Here is an 18,542-nt window from a genome sequence, read left to right on the forward strand (position 1 = left end):
GGAAAACATGGCAAATTTCGCGGGCCAGGATCGGGGAGCTGGAGCGCGAGGAGCTGACTGGGAGCTTTTGCTATGCTCCTTGCGGTTTGGTCGGCTAAGAAGTTGCCTCGAGCAATTGGCGTAGTTGGTTTCTGATGCCCAGGGCAATGTACAATAGCCAATTTCTTTGGTTTCCACAAAGCAGTTAATAGAGCTAGGATCTCTTGCTTGTTTTTTATTTCTTTGCCTTCGGCTGTTAATAGTCCCCTTTCTCTGTAGATGGCCCCATGTATGTGCGCAGTAGCGAAAGCATAGCGGCTATCCGTGTATACTGTTAGTTTTTTCTCTGCCCCTAGGGTGAGGGCCTGTGTAAGGGCTATCAGTTCGGCTCTTTGGGCCGATGTCCCTGGAGGCAAGGGTTCCGCCCAGATTACCTCAGTCTCTGACGTTACAGCCGCTCCTGCATACCGCTGGCCTTGGTGGACATAGCTGCTGCCATCAGTGAACCAGGTGAGTTCTGTGTCGGGGAGCGGACGATCTTGCAGGTCCTCCCGCACCCCATGCACCTGAGCCAGTATCTCAGTGCACTCATGGGACGGGGCGTCCAAGTCTGGATTTGGCAGCAGTGAAGCAGGGTTTAAAGAGGTTGGGGGCAGAAAAGTTATTCTGAGGGGGTTTAACAGCAGTCCTTGATAGTGGGTGAGCCGGGCGTTACTCATCCATCGGTCCGGCGGCTGCCGGAGGACGCCTTCAATGGCATGCGGGGTTATAACGCGCAACTCTTGCCCCATGATAAGTTTATCAGCGTCTCGGACCATTAGGGCGGTCGCCGCGATTATCCGGAGGCAGGGTGGCCAGCCAGCAGCCACTGAATCTAATTTTTTTGACAAATAGGCAACTGGCCTCTGCCAGGGGCCTAGGTACCGTGTTAACACGGCTTTTGCAACACCCTTACTTTCATCCACGTATAAGTGGAAGGGTTTGGAGACATCAGGGAGCCCCAGCGCGGGGGCTGATAACAAGGCAGTTTTGATTTGCTGAAAGGCCAGCTCAGCCTCTTCCGTCCAATTGAAGGGCTGCCGTTCCTTTGTTGCCTGGTATAGGGGCTTGGCTAACTCAGCAAATCCGGGTATCCATAACCTACAGAACCCTGCCGACCCCAGGAATTCTCTCACTTGCCGTGTTGACTGGGGTCTAGGGATGCGTAGGACTGTTTCCTTTCGGGCTTTGGTTAGCCAGCGTTGCCCCCCTTTTAATAGGTACCCCAGATAAGTTACCTCCGACTTGCAGATCTGAGCCTTTGTTGCTGAGGCTCGGTAGCCTAGCTCCCCCAGAGTCTTCAGGAGGTCCTCAGTCCCTCGAACACAAGTTTCCGGGGACCTGGCCGCTATTAAGAGATCATCAACATATTGCAAAAGAGTTATTTCAGGGTGTTGCCGCCGGTACTCACCCAGATCTTCATGAAGGGCTTCATCGAACAGAGTTGGCGAGTTCTTGAACCCTTGTGGCAGTCTGGTCCATGTTAGCTGACCGTTGATGCCCCTCTCAGGATCCGTCCATTGAAATGCAAAGAGTTCTTGACTTTTGGGAGCCAGAGGAAGGCTGAAGAAAGCGTCTTTTAGATCAAGAACGGTATACCACTGTTTTTTGGGATGTAAGGCACTCAGAAGGGTGTATGGATTGGGCACAGTGGGATGTATGTCCATGACCCTTTTATTAACTTCTCTTAAATCCTGTACTGGCCTGTAGTCCGTACTGTTGGGTTTACGAACAGGTAACAGTGGAGTATTCCAGGATGAGTGGCAAGCCCGTAGGACTCCCTGGTCTAGGAGTCGGCGGATATGGGGCGTAATTCCTTCTCTTGCCTCCAGGGGCATAGGATATTGCCGAACCCGAACGGGGTCCGTCCCTGGCTTAACTTCCACAAATATGGCAGGTCGATGTTTAGCTAGCCCCAAGCCCCCAGTTTCTGCCCACGCTTCAGGGAAACGCTGGAGCCAAGAGTCAATTCCCTGATCGGGGGGCTTTTGCTCTTGATGGAGTCGGTACTCATCTTCTAAGGTGACAGTCAGGATAGATATTGGCCTGTTTTGGGAATCAGTTATCTTGGGCCCTTCTGGCTCAAAGTGGATTTGGGCCCCCATCTTTGTCAGCAAGTCCCTCCCTAGTAGAGGGCAGGGGCTCTCTGGGATGACTAGGAAGGAATGGGAGACTTTTCCCGTTCCTAAGTCTACAGTCCTCTGGGTTGTCCAGGGGTATTTTTTGATGCCTGTGGCCCCGTGCACCCAGGATGTTTTCTTAGACATTTTTCCAATTGGTTTGGTTAGGACTGAGCGTTCCGCCCCAGTATCGACCAAGAAGCGAACTGGGGACCCCTCCACTTGCAAAGTTACCCTGGGTTCGGGGAGGGGGTCCGAACCCCGTCCTCCCTAGTCAGAGTCCTGGGTAACGAGTACGGAGGTAGGGTTAGCTGGTCTCCGTTTCTTTGGGCAGTCTTTAATCCAGTGGCCACGTTCCTTGCAATAAGCACACTGATCTTTTTCTAATCCTTGCCTAGGGCCTTGCTTTTTCTGCTTTCTGTTTTGGCCATTTCCTGCCTGGGGGAAAGCTGCTACTAAGACTTTGGTCATTTCTTTGGTTGCCTTGAACTGTTTTTCTTCTGGAGTATCCCTATTATTATAAACTCGCTGGGCCATCTGAAGGAGGTCCTGAATCTGCTTTCCCTCTAAACCTTCTAATTTCTGGAGTTTTCTTTTAATATCTGGTGTTGCCTGGTTTACAAAGGACATTACTACCGCTGCCTGATTTTCCGGTGCTTCCGGGTCCATAGGGGTAAACTGTCTGAAGGCTTCCATTAATCTCTCTAAATACACAGCGGGGCTTTCTGTCTTACCTTGTAACACAGAATATACTTTAGCCAAATTGGTGGGCTTGCGAGCTGCAGCCCGGAGACCCGCCATTAGAGTCTGGCGATAAATGAGCAGTCGTCCCCTACCTTCTGCCGTGTTGTAGTCCCATCTGGGCCGGGTCAAAGGGAAAGCCGCATTAATGAGGTCAGGATTTGCAGTTGGCTGGCCGTCATCTCCTGGAACCAGTTTTCTGGCCTCAACTTGGATTCTTTCCCGCTCCTCCGTTGTGAACAGGATTCGGAGGAGCTGTTGACAGTCATCCCAGGTCGGCTGGTGAGTAAACATGACACTGTCTAACAACGAGGTTAGATCTTTGGGATTATCTGAGAACCGAGCATTTTGGGACTTCCAATTGTATAAATCACTGGTGGAAAAAGGCCAATACATGAGACGGGAGAGCCCGGTATCATCGAGCGATCCTATTTCTCTGAGAGGCAGGAGTCAGGGAGTCGGGAAGCTTGGTCCCGCTGTACGCGGCCTCGTGTTCGGCCGGCCGGCCCCCCCAGGTTACTTTCACTCTCGGCTGCTTCCGCTTCTCGGTTTCCCTCTACGGAAGCACCACCCTGGGGGACTGGGTCCTGCGGGATAAGGTGCTGATATGGTGGGGGAAATGTGGGTTCTAACGTTAGGGGGTCCTGGCTGTCCGGCAGCACAGGGGCCGAGGGAGCAGAGGGAGTCTTTTGTCTTGTAGGTCGCGTTACTAGGACTTTGCAGGGCTCAAGGATGAATGGAGTTATCCAGGGTGGTGGGTTTTCCACAAGATCCTGCCACACTAGAATATAAGGAATTTGATCAGGATGTCCTGACTGCCCTGGCAGGAAAATCTTAGTTTTTACCTTAGTAATAATAGAGAGACAGAAAGTTCCTTCAGAGGGCCACCCTACGCCGAAAGAGGGCCACTCCGAACGGCAGAAAGTAACTAGCTTTCCCTTCTTTAGTTCTACGCTTAAGTTACGCCCCCGAGCCTTCACATCCTTAAAATTGGTAACAAGGAGTGAGAGCGGCGTGCTCTGGTTGTTGCCCATCTTTGGACTGCTCCTACAAAGAGAAGGGGGGACGAAAATGAGTGTGAAGCAGAGGGGAGTATCCGACAGGTCCGGTCCTGGAGGGGGAAGAAAAGGTTTTATGTTTCGTTTTGGGCTTACACTTAACACTTAACAATAACGGACAGACAGTAATAACGATGAGCATTCGCGAGCGCGTGTCGGACTTCCGACCTGAGTCAGACGGGGCAACCAAGGATGGAGGCCCCCAGATGGGCACTGGGGAACGTCTCCCACCAGTCCCGAGTGGCTGTCTTCTAGCGCGTCCGCCAAGACCGTGCCACTTACAGAACAGACCAATACAGATTACAGATTACGGATTTCGTGAAATTTCAGGGAGACAGACAGAGACAAAGACAGAGACAGTGACAAAGCCGGCTTACCTACAGATTAAGATCCGTTGACTTGGGGGTCTGGTGGGCTTGGGGGAAATCCCGGACGAGCCCCCATTTGTTATGCCCAGACCGTTTATTCCCCGAAGAAGACCACCAGAGTCCAGAGTCAAAGCTAAGCAGCAAGGATCTTTATTACAGGTTCGAACCTGGAGCTCTCACTTGCTCGTGAAACGAGACGGGCAGGAGAGCTCCCCTACTGAGCTCCGAACAATGTTATATAGTCTAAGGAAAGTAGGCATAGAATCATTATACAAATTAGAGGTATGATTGGCTGGAGTTTGAACAAAGCGATTTGGCAAACTATGATTGGTTCCCGCCATTTCTGATATTTCAGTACAACCCTTGAGGCAGAAGAGCAGTTTTACACAAAGGCAGTTAATTATATTGCATCAGGTTGCACGACCAGTTTATGGCTATCTTGCTTAAACACACCTTGTGACCTGGCTATCTTACTTAAACATTCCTTGTGACCTGGCCTCAGAAAGAGAAACATGTACTTACAGAACTTACAAAACCTTTGGTACGTGCAAAGATTAGAGAGCAGAACAAGGGTGTAGCGGGTGGGGGGCGGGTACACATCTATCTTTGTGTCCTTTCATCACCACTTTCATTTTTCAAAATGAGTGTTGGCCGGGTACGGTGGCTCATGCCTGTAATCCCAGCACTTTAGAAGGGCAAGGCAGAATGGATCAGGAGTTCAAGACCAGCCTGGCCAACACGGTGAAATCCCATCTGTACAAAAATAGAAAAAAATAATAAATTGAGGGGGCGGAGCAAGATGGCCGAATAGGAGCAGCTCCAGTCTCCAACTCCCAGCGCGAGCGACACAGAAGACCGGTGATTTCTGCATTTTCAACTGAGGTACTGGGTTCATCTCACTGGGGAGTGCCGGACGATCGGTGTTGGTCAGCTGCTGCAGCCCGACCAGCGAGAGCTGAAGCAGGGTGAGGCATTGCCTCACCTGGGAAGCGCAAGGGGGAAGGGAGTCCCTTTTCCTAGCCAGGGGAACTGAGACACACAACACCTGGAAAATCGGGTAACTCCCACCCCAATACTGGGCTTTAAGCAAACAGGCACACCAGGAGATCATATCCCACACCTGGCCAGGAGGGTCCCACACCCACGGAGCCTCCCTCATTGCTAGCGCAGCAGTCTGTGATGTACCGGCAAGGCAGCAGCGAGGCTGGGGGAGGGGCGCCCGCCATTGCTGAGGCTTAAGTAGGTAAACAAAGCTGCTGGGAAGCTCGAACTGGGTGGAGCTCACAGCAGCTCAAGGAAACCTGCCTGTCTCTGTAGACGCCACCTCTGGGGACAGGGCACAGTAAACTAAACAAATGCAGCAGACACCTCTGCAGACGCAAACGACTCTGTCTGACAGCTTTGAAGAGAGCAGTGGATCTCCCAACACAGAGGTTGAGATCTGAGAAGGGACAGACTCCCTGCTCAAGTGGGTCCCTGACCCCTGAGTAGCCTAACTGGGAGACATCCCCCACTAGGGGCAGTCTGACACCCCACACCTCACAGAGAGGAGTACACCCCTGAGAGGAAGCTTCCAAAGCAAGAATCAGACAGGTACACTCGCTGTTCAGAAATATTCTATCTTCTGCAGCCTCTGCTGCTGATACCCAGGCAAACAGGGTCTGGAGTGGACCTCAAGCAATCTCCAACAGACCTACAGCTGAGGGTCCTGACTGTTAGAAGGAAAACTATCAAACAGGAAGGACACCTACACCAAAACCCCATCAGTACATCACCATCATCAAAGACCAGAGGCAGATAAAACCACAAAGATGGGGAAAAAGCAGGGCAGAAAAGCTGGAAATTCAAAAAATAAGAGCGCATCTCCCCCGGCAAAGGAGCGCAGCTCATCGCCAGCAACGGATCAAAGCTGGATGGAGAATGACTTTGACGAGATGAGAGAAGAAGGCTTCAGTCCATCAAATTTCTCAGAGCTAAAGGAGGAATTACGTACCCAGCGCAAAGAAACTAAAAATCTTTAAAAAAAGTGGAAGAATTGATGGCTAGAGTAATTAATGCAGAGAAGGTCATAAACGAAATGAAAGAGATGAAAACCATGACACGAGAAATACGTGACAAATGCACAAGCTTCAGTAACCGACTCGATCAACTGGAAGAAAGACTATCAGCGACTGAGGATCAAATGAATGAAATGAAGCGAGAAGAGAAACCAAAAGAAAAAAGAAGAAAAAGAAATGAACAAAGCCTGCAAGAAGTATGGGATTATGTAAAAAGACCAAATCTACGTCTGATTGGGGTGCCTGAAAGTGAGGGGGAAAATGGAACCAAGTTGGAAAACACTCTTCAGGATATCATCCAGGAGAACTTCCCCAACCTAGTAGGGCAGGCCAACATTCAAATCCAGGAAATACAGAGAACGCCACAAAGATACTCCTCGAGAAGAGCAACTCCAAGACACATAATTGCCAGATTCACCAAAGTTGAAATGAAGGAAAAAATCTTAAGGGCAGCCAGAGAGAAAGGTCGGGTTACCCACAAAGAGAAGCCCATCAGACTAACAGCAGATCTCTCAGCAGAAACTCTACAAGCCAGAAGAGAGTGGGGGCCAATATTCAACATTCTTAAAGAAAAGAATTTTCAACCCAGAATTTCATATCCAGCCAAACTAAGTTTCATAAGTGAAGGAGAAATAAAATCCTTTACAGATAAGCAAATGCTTAGAGATTTTGTCACCACTAGGCCTGCCTTACAAGAGACCCTGAAGGAAGCACTCAACATGGAAAGGAACAACCGGTACCAGCCATTGCAAAAACATGCCAAAATGTAAAGACCATCGAGGCTAGGAAGAAACTGCATCAACTAACGAGCAAAATAACCAGTTAATATCATAATGGCAGGATCAAGTTCACACATAACAATCTTAACCTTAAATGTAAATGGACTAAATGCTCCAATTAAAAGACACAGACTGGCAAACTGGATAAAGAGTCAAGACCCATCAGTCTGCTGTATTCAGGAGACCCATCTCACACGCAGAGACATACATAGGCTCAAAATAAAGGGATGGAGGAAGATTTACCAAGCAAATGGAGAACAAAAAAAAGCAGGGGTTGCAATACTAGTCTCTGATAAAACAGACTTTAAACCATCAAAGATCAAAAGAGACAAAGAAGGCCATTACATAATGGTAAAGGGATCAATTCAACAGAAAGAGCTAACTATCCTAGATATATATGCACCCAATACAGGAGCACCCAGATTCATAAAGCAAGTCCTTAGAGACTTACAAAGAGACTTAGACTCCCATACAATAATAATGGGAGACTTCAACACTCCACTGTCAACATTAGACAGATCAACGAGACAGAAAGTTAACAAGGATATCCAGGAATTGAACTCATCTCTGCAGCAAGCAGACCTAATAGACATCTATAGAACTCTCCACCCCAAATCAACAGAATATACATTCTTCTCAGCACCACATCATACTTACTCCAAAATTGACCACGTGATTGGAAGTAAAGCACTCCTCAGCAAATGTACAAGAACAGAAATTATAACAAACTGTCTCTCAGACCACAGTGCAATCAAACTAGAACTCAGGACTAAGAAACTCAATCAAAACCGCTCAACTACATGGAAACTGAACAACCTGCTCCTGAATGACTACTGGGTACATAACGAAATGAAGGCAGAAATAAAGATGTTCTTTGAAACCAATGAGAACAAAGATACAACATACCAGAATCTCTGGGACACATTTAAAGCAGTGTGTAGAGGGAAATTTATAGCACTAAATGCCCACAAGAGAAAGCAGGAAAGATCTAAAATTGACACTCTAACATCGCAATTAAAAGAACTAGAGAAGCAAGAGCAAACACATTCGAAAGCTAGCAGAAGTCTAGAAATAACTAAGATCAGAGCAGAACTGAAGGAGATAGAGACACAAAAAACCCTCCAAAAAATCAATGAATCCAGGAGTTGGTTTTTTGAAAAGATCAACAAAATTGACAGACCGCTAGCCAGACTAATAAAGAAGAAAAGAGAGAAGAATCAAATCGACGCAATTAAAAATGATAAAGGGGATATCACCACCGACCCCACAGATATACAAACTACCATCAGAGAATACTATAAACACCTCTACACAAATAAACTGGAAAATCTAGAAGAAATGGATAATTTCCTGGACACTTACACTCTTCCAAGACTAAACCAGGAAGAAGTTGAATCCCTGAATAGACCAATAGCAGGCTCTGAAATTGAGGCAACAATTAATAGCCTACCAACCAAAAAAAGTCCAGGACCAGATGGATTCACAGCTGAATTCTACCAGAGGTACAAGGGGGAGTTGGTACCATTCCTTCTGAAACTATTCCAATCAATAGAGAAAGAGGGAATCCTCCCTAACTCATTTTATGAGGCCAACATCATCCTGATACCAAAGCCTGGCAAAGACACAACCAAAAAAGAGAATTTTAGACCAATATCCCTGATGAACATCGATGCAAAAATCCTCAATAAAATACTGGCAAACCGGATTCAGCAACACATCAAAAAGCTTATCCACCATGATCAAGTGGGCTTCATCCCTGGGATGCAAGGCTGGTTCAACATTCGCAAATCAATAAACATAATCCAGCATATAAACAGAACCAAAGACAAGAACCACATGATTATCTCAATTGATGCAGAAAAGGCTTTTGACAAAATTCAACAGCCCTTCATGCTAAAAACGCTCAATAAATTCGGTATTGATGGAACGTACCTCAAAATAATAAGAGCTATTTATGACAAACCCACAGCCAATATCATACTGAATGGGCAAAAACTGGAAAAATTCCCTTTGAAAACTGGCACAAGACAGCGATGCCCTCTCTCACCACTCCTATTCAACATAGTGTTGGAAGTTCTGGCTAGGGCAATCAGGCAAGAGAAAGAAATCAAGGGTATTCAGTTAGGAAAAGAAGAAGTCAAATTGTCCCTGTTTGCAGATGACATGATTGTATATTTAGAAAACCCCATTGTCTCAGCCCAAAATCTCCTTAAGCTGATAAGCAACTTCAGCAAAGTCTCAGGATACAAAATTAATGTGCAAAAATCACAAGCATTCTTATACACCAGTAACAGACAAACAGAGAGCCAAATCAGGAATGAACTTCCATTCACAGTTGCTTCAAAGAGAATAAAATACCTAGGAATCCAACTTACAAAGGATGTAAAGGACCTCTTCAAGGAGAACTACAAACCACTGCTCAGTGAAATAAAAGAGGACACAAACAAATGGAAGAACATACCATGCTCATGGATAGGAAGAATCAATAGCGTGAAAATGGCCATACTGCCCAAGGTAATTTATAGATTCAATGCCATCCCCATCAAGCTACCAATGAGTTTCTTCACAGAATTGGAAAAAACTGCTTTAAAGTTCATATGGAACCAAAAAAGAGCCCGCATCTCCAAGACAATCCTAAGTCAAAAGAACACAGCTGGAGGCATCACGCTACCTGACTTCAAACTATACTACAAGGCTACAGTAACCAAAACAGCATGGTACTGCTACCAAAACAGAGATATAGACCAATGGAACAGAACAGAGTCCTCAGAAATAATACCACACATCTACAGCCATCTGATCTTTGACAAACCTGAGAGAAACAAGAAATGGGGAAAGGATTCCCTATTTAATAAATGGTGCTGGGAAAATTGGCTAGCCATAAGTAGAAAGCTGAAACTGGATCCTTTCCTTACTCCTTATACGAAAATTAATTCAAGATGGATTAGAGACTTAAATGTTAGACCTAATACCATAAAAATCCTAGAGGAAAACCTAGGTAGTACCATTCAGGACATAGGCATGGGCAAAGACTTAATGTCTAAAACACCAAAAGCAATGGCAGCAAAAGCCAAAATTGACAAATGGGATCTCATTAAACTAAAGAGCTTCTGCACAGCAAAAGAAACTACCATCAGAGTGAACAGGCAACCTACAGAATGGGAGAAAATTTTTGCAATCTACTCATCTGACAAAGGGCTAATATCCAGAACCTACAAAGAACTCAAACAAATTTACAAGAAAAAAACAAACAACCCCATCAAAAAGTGGGCAAAGGATATGAACAGACATTTCTCAAAAGAAGACATTCATACAGCCAACAGACACATGAAAAAATGCTCATCATCACTGGCCATCAGAGAAATGCAAATCAAAACCACAATGAGATACCATCTCACACCAGTCAGAATGGCGATCATTAAAAAGTCAGGAAACAACAGGTGCTGGAGAGGATGTGGAGAAATAGGAACACTTTTACACTGTTGGTGGGATTGTAAACTAGTTCAACCATTATGGAAAACAGTATGGCGATTCCTCAAGGATCTAGAACTAGATGTACCATATGACCCAGCCATCCCATTACTGGGTATATACCCAAAGGATTATAAATTATGCTGCTATAAAGACACATGCACACGTATGTTTATTGCGGCACTATTCACAATAGCAAAGACTTGGAATCAACCCAAATGTCCATCAGTGACAGATTGGATTAAGAAAATGTGGCACATATACACCATGGAATACTATGCAGCCATAAAAAAGGATGAGTTTGAGTCCTTTGTAGGGACTTGGATGCAGCTGGAATCCATCATTCTTAGCAAACTATCACAAGAACAGAAAACCAAACACCGCATGTTCTCACTCATAGGTGGGAACTGAACAATGAGATCACTTGGACTCAGGAAGGGGAACATCACACACCGGGGCCTATCATGGGGAGGGGGGAGGGGGGAGGGGGGAGGGATTGCATTGGGAGTTATACCTGATGTAAATGACGAGTTGATGGGTGCAGCACAGCAACATGGCACAAGTATACATATGTAACAAACCTGCACGTTATGCACATGTACCCTACAACTTAAAGTATAATAATAATAAATAAATTTAAAATAATAATAATAATAATAAATTACCCGGGCATGACGACAAATGCCTGTAATCCCAGCTACTCGGGAGGCTGAGGGAGAATCACTTGAACCTGGAAGGCAGAGGTTGCAGTGAGATGAGATCAGGCCATTGCACACCAAAAAATTAGTGTTAACATTTATATCTTTTTCCATCCCTTTACTGTTGATCTATATGTATGTCTTTATATCTAAAGTGGATTTCTTATAGATAATATATACTTCGGTGCATTTGGACTGACATTGAAAGTAATAATATACAGTTGAATTAACATCTACCGTATTTGTTACTATTTTCTATTTGTTGCTCTTGTTCTTTGTTTTTGTCTTTCACTTTTTTTTTTTCCTTGTGGTCTTAATTGAGCATATTCTATGATTTATTTTCTTTCCTTTCTTAGCATATCAGTTACTCTTTTTTTTTTTTTTTTTAAGTGGCTGCCTTGGAATTTGCAATATAAATTTACAAGTAACCCAAGTCCACTTTCAAACGACACTACACTGGTTTCTTGATAATGTAAGCACACTATAATAACAAAATAATCCTTATTCCTAATTGCTCTCTCCCATCCCTTGGGTATCACTGCTCTCATTCATTTCACTTATATTTAAGTGTGTGTATATGACATATACATAAGCATATAATACATTATATTTACTGTAGCTATATGAATGAACTGTTAAGTTAGATCTACTAAGAAAAATGAAAGATTTCCTTCTACCTTCACTATTTCCTTTTTAATGGTTTTTGTTTTTCTATTTATTTTTTTAAACAGACAAGGTCTTTCTCTGTTGCCCAGGCTGGACTGGAGCAGCATCATTATAGCTCACCGCAGCCTTGAACGGGATCCTGGGCTCAAGAAGTGACCCGTCTCAGCCTCTCAAAGTAGCTGGCACTATAGGTGTTGGCCACCACGTTTGGCTTTTTTTTTTTTAATGAGACAGAGTCTCACTACGTTGCCCAGGCCGGTCTCAACTAAGCGGCCTCCAGCTGTACTCCCATCTTTGCCTCCCAGAGTGTTAGGATGACAGCTGTGAGCCCTGTAAACAGACTGTGCTCTTCCTTTCTTTGTGCACATCTGAGTTACTGACCTCTACTATTTTTTCTAAAGAACTTTGAACATTTTTTGCAGGGCAGGTCTACCGGTGACAAATTTTTCAATTTTTGTCCGAGAAGGTCTTTTTTTTCTTCACTTTTGAAAGATAATTTCACAGAGTATAGACTTCTAGGTTAATGGAATTTTTTTCCTCTCAAAAGTTTAAATACTTCACTCCACTTCTTGCTTTCATGGTTTTTGAGGGGAAGTTGAAAATAATTCTTATCTTTGATCCACCATAGGGAAGGAGATTACTCTGGTTTCTTTGCTTTTTAATCTTTGATTCGCCATAGTTTGAATATTTTATGCCCAAATAGAGTTTATTTTTGTTTTGTTTTTGTCGTCGTCGTTTTTACATTTATCCTTCTTGGTGTTTCTTGAGCTTCCTGGATCTATGGTTTGGTGTCTGGCATTAATCTGAGGAAATTCAGCTATGACCGTTACAAATATTTCTTCTGTTCCTCTTTCTTCCCCCTTGTATTACCGTTATGCATATTTTATGCCTCTGTGGAAGTCCCATCGTGCTTGGATACTTTGTTCTTTTTTGCTTTTCAGTTCTGGAGATTGGAGTTGGGTATTTCCCTTTCTCCCAGGTCAGAAGGCTCTGATAAAATACCACCAGGATAGTCTCTAGCTAACTAGCTTCTCTGGAAGGTAGACCTAGTGAAGAGTGCACCTACATATTGAAAAATGATTCCTATTCTCTTTCCCCTGTAGTAAAGTATGAGGGGATTTTTCTGTGATGTTTACTTCGAGAACCTGGTTGAGCTTCTGATGATACAACTCACAAAAGCATGAGACCCATATGCACAGGCCTCCTGGAGGTTTTAACTCTCAGACGTGGCCACACCTCACTGCAGCAATTTGTCAATTCCAGTTCAGGTTTTCCAATCCCAGTGTGGGTTCCTTGGAGCATTGTGCTCCAGTGTTTGGTGATTCTCTGCTTTACCGCTATGGACAGTGGCTTGCCTGTGACCTCAGGTCTCTTGCAGGTTTAAGAAGAGCTGCTGATTTTTCAGTTTGCTCAGCTTTTTACCTGTGAGGAGGGAGTGACAATTCTCAAGATTATCGTGTATGGAACCTGAAATTCCCCAACTCCATTATAGTGAAAAGTGTCTTCCCTTCCTCTGGCTCAAGAATTAAAATATTTTCATTCTTTGACACATTGTAATTTGATTCCCTAAATATTTATAATTGTAGATTTAAAAACTCGGTCTTCTGCTGTATCAGACATCTAGATGGGCACTTTCCAACAGAATTATGAGAGTCCTGTTATAGAACTTGAAACCTTCCTTGTAGCCTCATATAAATATATAAACAGGTACAATTAATTTTACTAGTATATTTTTAACTCAAAATGCTCATACCATACTTGCAATAAGAAATACAAATAGGCCAGATGCGGTGGCTCAAGTCTGTAATCCCAGCACTTTGGGAGGCCGAGGTGGGTGGATCACGAGATCAGGAGATCGAGACCATCCTGGCTAACACGGTGAAACCCCGTCTCTACTAAAAGTACAAAAAGTTAGCCAGGAGTGGCAGCGGGCAGCAACTTGGGAGGCCGAGGCAGGAGAATGGCATGAACCCGGGAGGCGGAGATTGCAGTGAGCCGAGATCACGCCACTGCACTCTAGCCTGGGCAACAGAGCCAGACTCCGTCTCAAAAAAAAAAAAAAATACAATATTTTCTGTTTTTTATATTAACTGGCATGTCTTTCACGCAGCAAATCCAGTTCAGACCGGGCGCACTTCATGCGCTCAGCCGCCGCGTGTGGTGAGTGACAGAGACCATCCTGCATGTGTGTGCACTTTTTACTGCCTTTTTCTTGACCACAGATTCTACCTCCTGTTTCTCTGTGTATGCAGTGATTATTAGCTGAATATTACACATTGTGGGTAACTTGTTGAGCACACTCAGGATCCCTAACCTTCCTCTAAAGCTTTCCAGCTCTTGTTTTAGCAGTTAGCACAGGCACGGCTGGGTCATCGTGACATGGGCAGGCTTGGTTGGATTCGCTGTTGGTGTGAATCTGTGGAGAGCTCCCATCCTGCACCCACTCCGATCTCCCCCTCCTGGATGTGGTAAGATGGCCATGCTCCGCCCACACCTGAGCTCTCTCTGATCTCCCCCTCCCGGACATGGTAGGGTGATATGCTCTGCCCACACCCGATCTCTCTCTGATCTCCCCCTCCTGGACGTGTTAGGGTGGCCATACTCCGCTCACACCTGAGCTCTCTCTGAGCTCCGCCTTCTGGACGTGGTAGGATGGCCATGCTCTGCCCACACCTGAACTCTCGGCACCACGGTCTGCAGGTGTTTTCCAGAGGGGAAGTGTACTGTGGGTGCATCTTATTCATTCTCCTGCCCTCGCCCTCAGGTTCTGGCTGGTACAGCTGTGGTCACAGACTAAAAACAGCCACCTCATTCGTTTTGTGCAGTTTTACAGTTGTTTATGGCAGATGTGTGATTTGGGTCCCTGTTCTCTCATCATGGCTAGAAGTCGTTTTGGCAAATTATTCTTTTATCTTTACATTTGGAAACTAAAGTTTCACCCATAGAATATTAGCGTTGCGACAATCCTAATGAGAGTTTCTCCAGAAACTAGGATCCAGGTCAGCAGCCAGTCATTTCATGAAGATAAACTTCAAGAACATTCTCTGAAGGGCAATGAAACTGAGTAAGATCTAACCACTGTTACCAACAACCAAGAAAAATAGGTAAGAAAATGCAGCTAAGATTTGGATCAATAAGTACGGTAATAAACATGCAAACTGTCGCTAAGCACAAAATAGGCTGGGAGTAAAAAAAATTTTTATGATATTGACATTTACGATTTTACAAAACTGCCCCATATGATATATCAAGAGAACTCCTGATGAAAATTTACAAAGGATGCTTTATGGCTTACATAAAACTGTTGGTCAAATCCAAATATTTCACAAAAATAACATTTCAAATAATATTCTTTTATATTTTGCAGACATCTGTACAAGGAGGTTATTCATCACACATGACCGAGTAACATTTCTCAGCGGTTGGATTCAATAAGTGAAATAAGCAAATAACCGCACTGTTTCTTCCATTTCAAAGTCATTTCTCTTATAGAAAGTGGTCAAGAAAAATGTCCGTTGCCTTACATACTGGTTAGTGCCAAAAAGTTGGTTTAAAATATTTCAAGTGGGTTATCCTTTTACGTCCATGTTGTTAGTTACACAAAGAACACATACAAATACAATTATTTTACCATAAGTTTTGGCAAATTATAACCATTAACTAAACAAACAGGATTGAGCATGTTATTTTTTGAGATAGGGTCTTGCTCTGTTGTCCAGGCTTGAGTGCAGTGGCACGATCATGGCTCACTGCAGCCTGATCCTCCCACTCCAGCCTCCCGAGCAGCTGGGACCACAGGCACACAACACCATTCCTGGCTGATTTCTGTATTTTTTGTAGGAATGGGCTTTGGAATGTTGCCCAGGCTAGTCTCAAATGCTGGGAACTCAAGCAATCTGCCTGCCTTGGCTTCCCAAACTGCTGAGGTTAGAGGCATGAGCCACCATGCCTGGCCTAATCATTTTTAAAGAGTCTGCATTTATTATCGTTATTTTTTTCTAATTGAGATGGGGGTCTTGCTCTGTTGGCCCGGCTGGAGTGCAGTGGTGCCATCTCAGCTGACAGCAACCTCTGCCTCCCGGGCTCAAGTCATTCTCCCACCTCAGCCTCCCAAGTAGCTGGGACTAGAGGTGCACACCACCAGGCTCAGCTAATTTTTTGTACTTTTGGTGAAGACAAGATGTACAAAAGGCATTTCTGTACATTTTACCATGTTGTCCAGGCTGGCCTTGAACCCTTGGGCTCAAGCCATACACCTGCCCTGGGTTCCCAAATTACTGCAGTTATAGGCATGAGCTATCGTGCCCAGCCCTTAATTATGTGATGTGGCTTAATATTAAAATAAGGAAAGGGAGGAGCCCCAGGAAGCACGTTGGCAGAAAGGGCTAACTTGCCAACAACTTGCTAGCACGGCATTCACTCCCTTGCCTGCTGGCACTGCGTTCTTTAGAAGAAGAACACGTTATGTGTCAATGAAAAACAGAAACAACATAGGAACACCCTGTCTCTACAAACACTTAAAAATTAGCTGGGTGTGGTGGCGAGCACCTGTGATCCCAGCTGCTTGAGGTTGAAGTGGGAGGACCGCGTGAGCCCAGGTGGTCACAGCTGCAGTGAGCCAAGAGCTGCCATCATGATGCTGAATTCCAACCTTGGTGACAGAGCAAGACCTTGTCTCAAAACAAAAAGCAACGAAAACCCAAAATGATGCACTCTTTAAGTTCTGTCCTTTAAATTCCAGTACCTTCACGTAAAGGTGAAACTCAGGAGCTGCCTGCAGTAATGTGGACATACGCTTGACCTCAGCTCTGATCTGAAGCACGTCCTTCTGTCTCACTGCTTGCCAAGACTAAGCTAAACTTCAGAAGTAAAAATACTCCCCAAAATGTTGTACATTTTCAACTATTCGTATTGTACCTTAAGTTTCTTTGGTATTGGAGCAAAAATACGGTGTCATTTAAAGTGATATGTAGCTTCAACGTGGGATGGAAGGTTATTCAGGTCCTTTGAGAAGACAAGCTTGCAACAACGACATGAATAATGTTGGAATCAAAATCACAGAAACTAAACACCAAATAGCGTAGGTTCAATCTGTCTCTAGCAAGTATCTGGATAACTAAACTTTCTGCTTTACTTGGGCGTGAAGATCATGAAATGTAGTTTATAATTATTTGGGCAGAGAAAATAGAGAATTGGGGTAGTTATGTAAAATTCAAGATTAAAGAAAAGCAGTATTATATAGCAGAAATATAAATTGGCTATTACCTTCAGTAATTTAGATCAGGGGTTGGCAGGTCTGTGCACCAAATCTGGTCCGTTGTTCTTGTAAATAAAGTTTTATTGGTACACAGTCATACGCATTTGCTATCACCCATGGCTGAGGGCAGAGTTCAGTGGTTGTGAGAGACCTTATGGCCTGCAGGAACTAAAATACTAGCTAGCACCTTGCAGGCAAAGTTTATGAGCTGATTCGGGTAGCAGCCTAAACTGTCCTATTCGCTTGTTCTAAAACAATCCAACAATATAGCACACTTATCTGAAGATTTGAGAATATGCGTGCCACAGCCTAATCAGAAGAAAAGTCCAATTCCACTCAGAGTGTTACAAACTCTTCCCTTTTCACTACGAAGAATTAAATGAACAAAACTGTGTGAGATTTTACTGGTATGTATCATATGTGTGAATCTTGATGAAAAGTTAAAAGTGTGTATTTATACAGATACACAGTGTTACTTTTCATACACTGTTTTTGGACTTCTGGTTCACAAAATCTGCATTTCTGCACCATGATTTTGAAGGCAAAAACCCAACTGCTGGGCTAGCGGTCAATTCTGAGGTGCCCAGCATGTTCAAGAGGCAGCGTCGGGGAGCGTGTCCCTTACCTGGAGGGGTGTAGGCGTCCATGGAGGTCTGCACGACCAGGGACCTGCGTTTGGAAGGCACAGGCACTGCCATCTTCCGCTCTTTGTGTCTGGCCAGAGCCGCCTGGACAGCTTCCGTGTGGACGTCTGAAATGGAGAGAGCTCAGTCACTCAGTGCTCAAATGAGGTCCCAGAGGCCAAGCTGCACCCTCCTCTCTGTCCCCGCAGCACGGTTCATCCACCTTCTGAAACTCACCAACAGATGGGTGGGTGAGGAAAGAAAATCAGTGTTTACAGTTCCAATAAGGCATTAAAATTTATTCACAGACTTTTAATTATTCATTTTATTACTGTAGAATCCATATCTGCAAGCAAACACTGGCTATAAACTGCACTGAGATTTTTCTTTTTAATGTGAATGCACCTTAATCTTTGGAGATTCTTTGTAGGTCACACGTTTGAGCCTCCAAATCCTTTCACTGTACCGCTGAGAGGCGTGTGCACGCCTCGCACCCCAACTCACACAGCCACGGTCGCAGCTCAGCTCAACACCAGCCATGGGCCAGGACTGGGTTGGCTATGAATATGGTTTGGCTGTGTCTCCACGCAAATCTCAACTTGAATTCTACATCCCAGAATCCCCATGTGTTGTGGGAGGGACTTAGGGACACGTAACTGAATCATTGGGGCGCGTCTTTCCTGTTC

At 44.7% G+C, this 18,542-nt stretch overlaps 1 protein-coding gene across 23 annotated transcripts in view; it reads right to left on the reverse strand.

Annotated features, from left to right (window-relative positions):
- Nucleotides 1-18,542, reverse strand: part of LOC139361593 (disco-interacting protein 2 homolog C-like) — a 190,779-nt gene that overhangs the window by 31,288 nt on the left and 140,949 nt on the right. For all 23 annotated transcript variants that reach the window (XM_071090193.1, XM_071090195.1, XM_071090194.1 and 20 more), the window contains one exon: nt 17,859-17,984. In XM_071090193.1, the coding sequence (XP_070946294.1) occupies nt 17,859-17,984 (126 nt within the window). The remainder of the gene's footprint in view (nt 1-17,858; nt 17,985-18,542) is intronic.

Source organism: Macaca nemestrina, unplaced genomic scaffold (assembly GCF_043159975.1).
Source record: "Macaca nemestrina isolate mMacNem1 unplaced genomic scaffold, mMacNem.hap1 Scaffold_67, whole genome shotgun sequence".
NCBI lineage: Eukaryota > Metazoa > Chordata > Mammalia > Primates > Cercopithecidae > Macaca > Macaca nemestrina.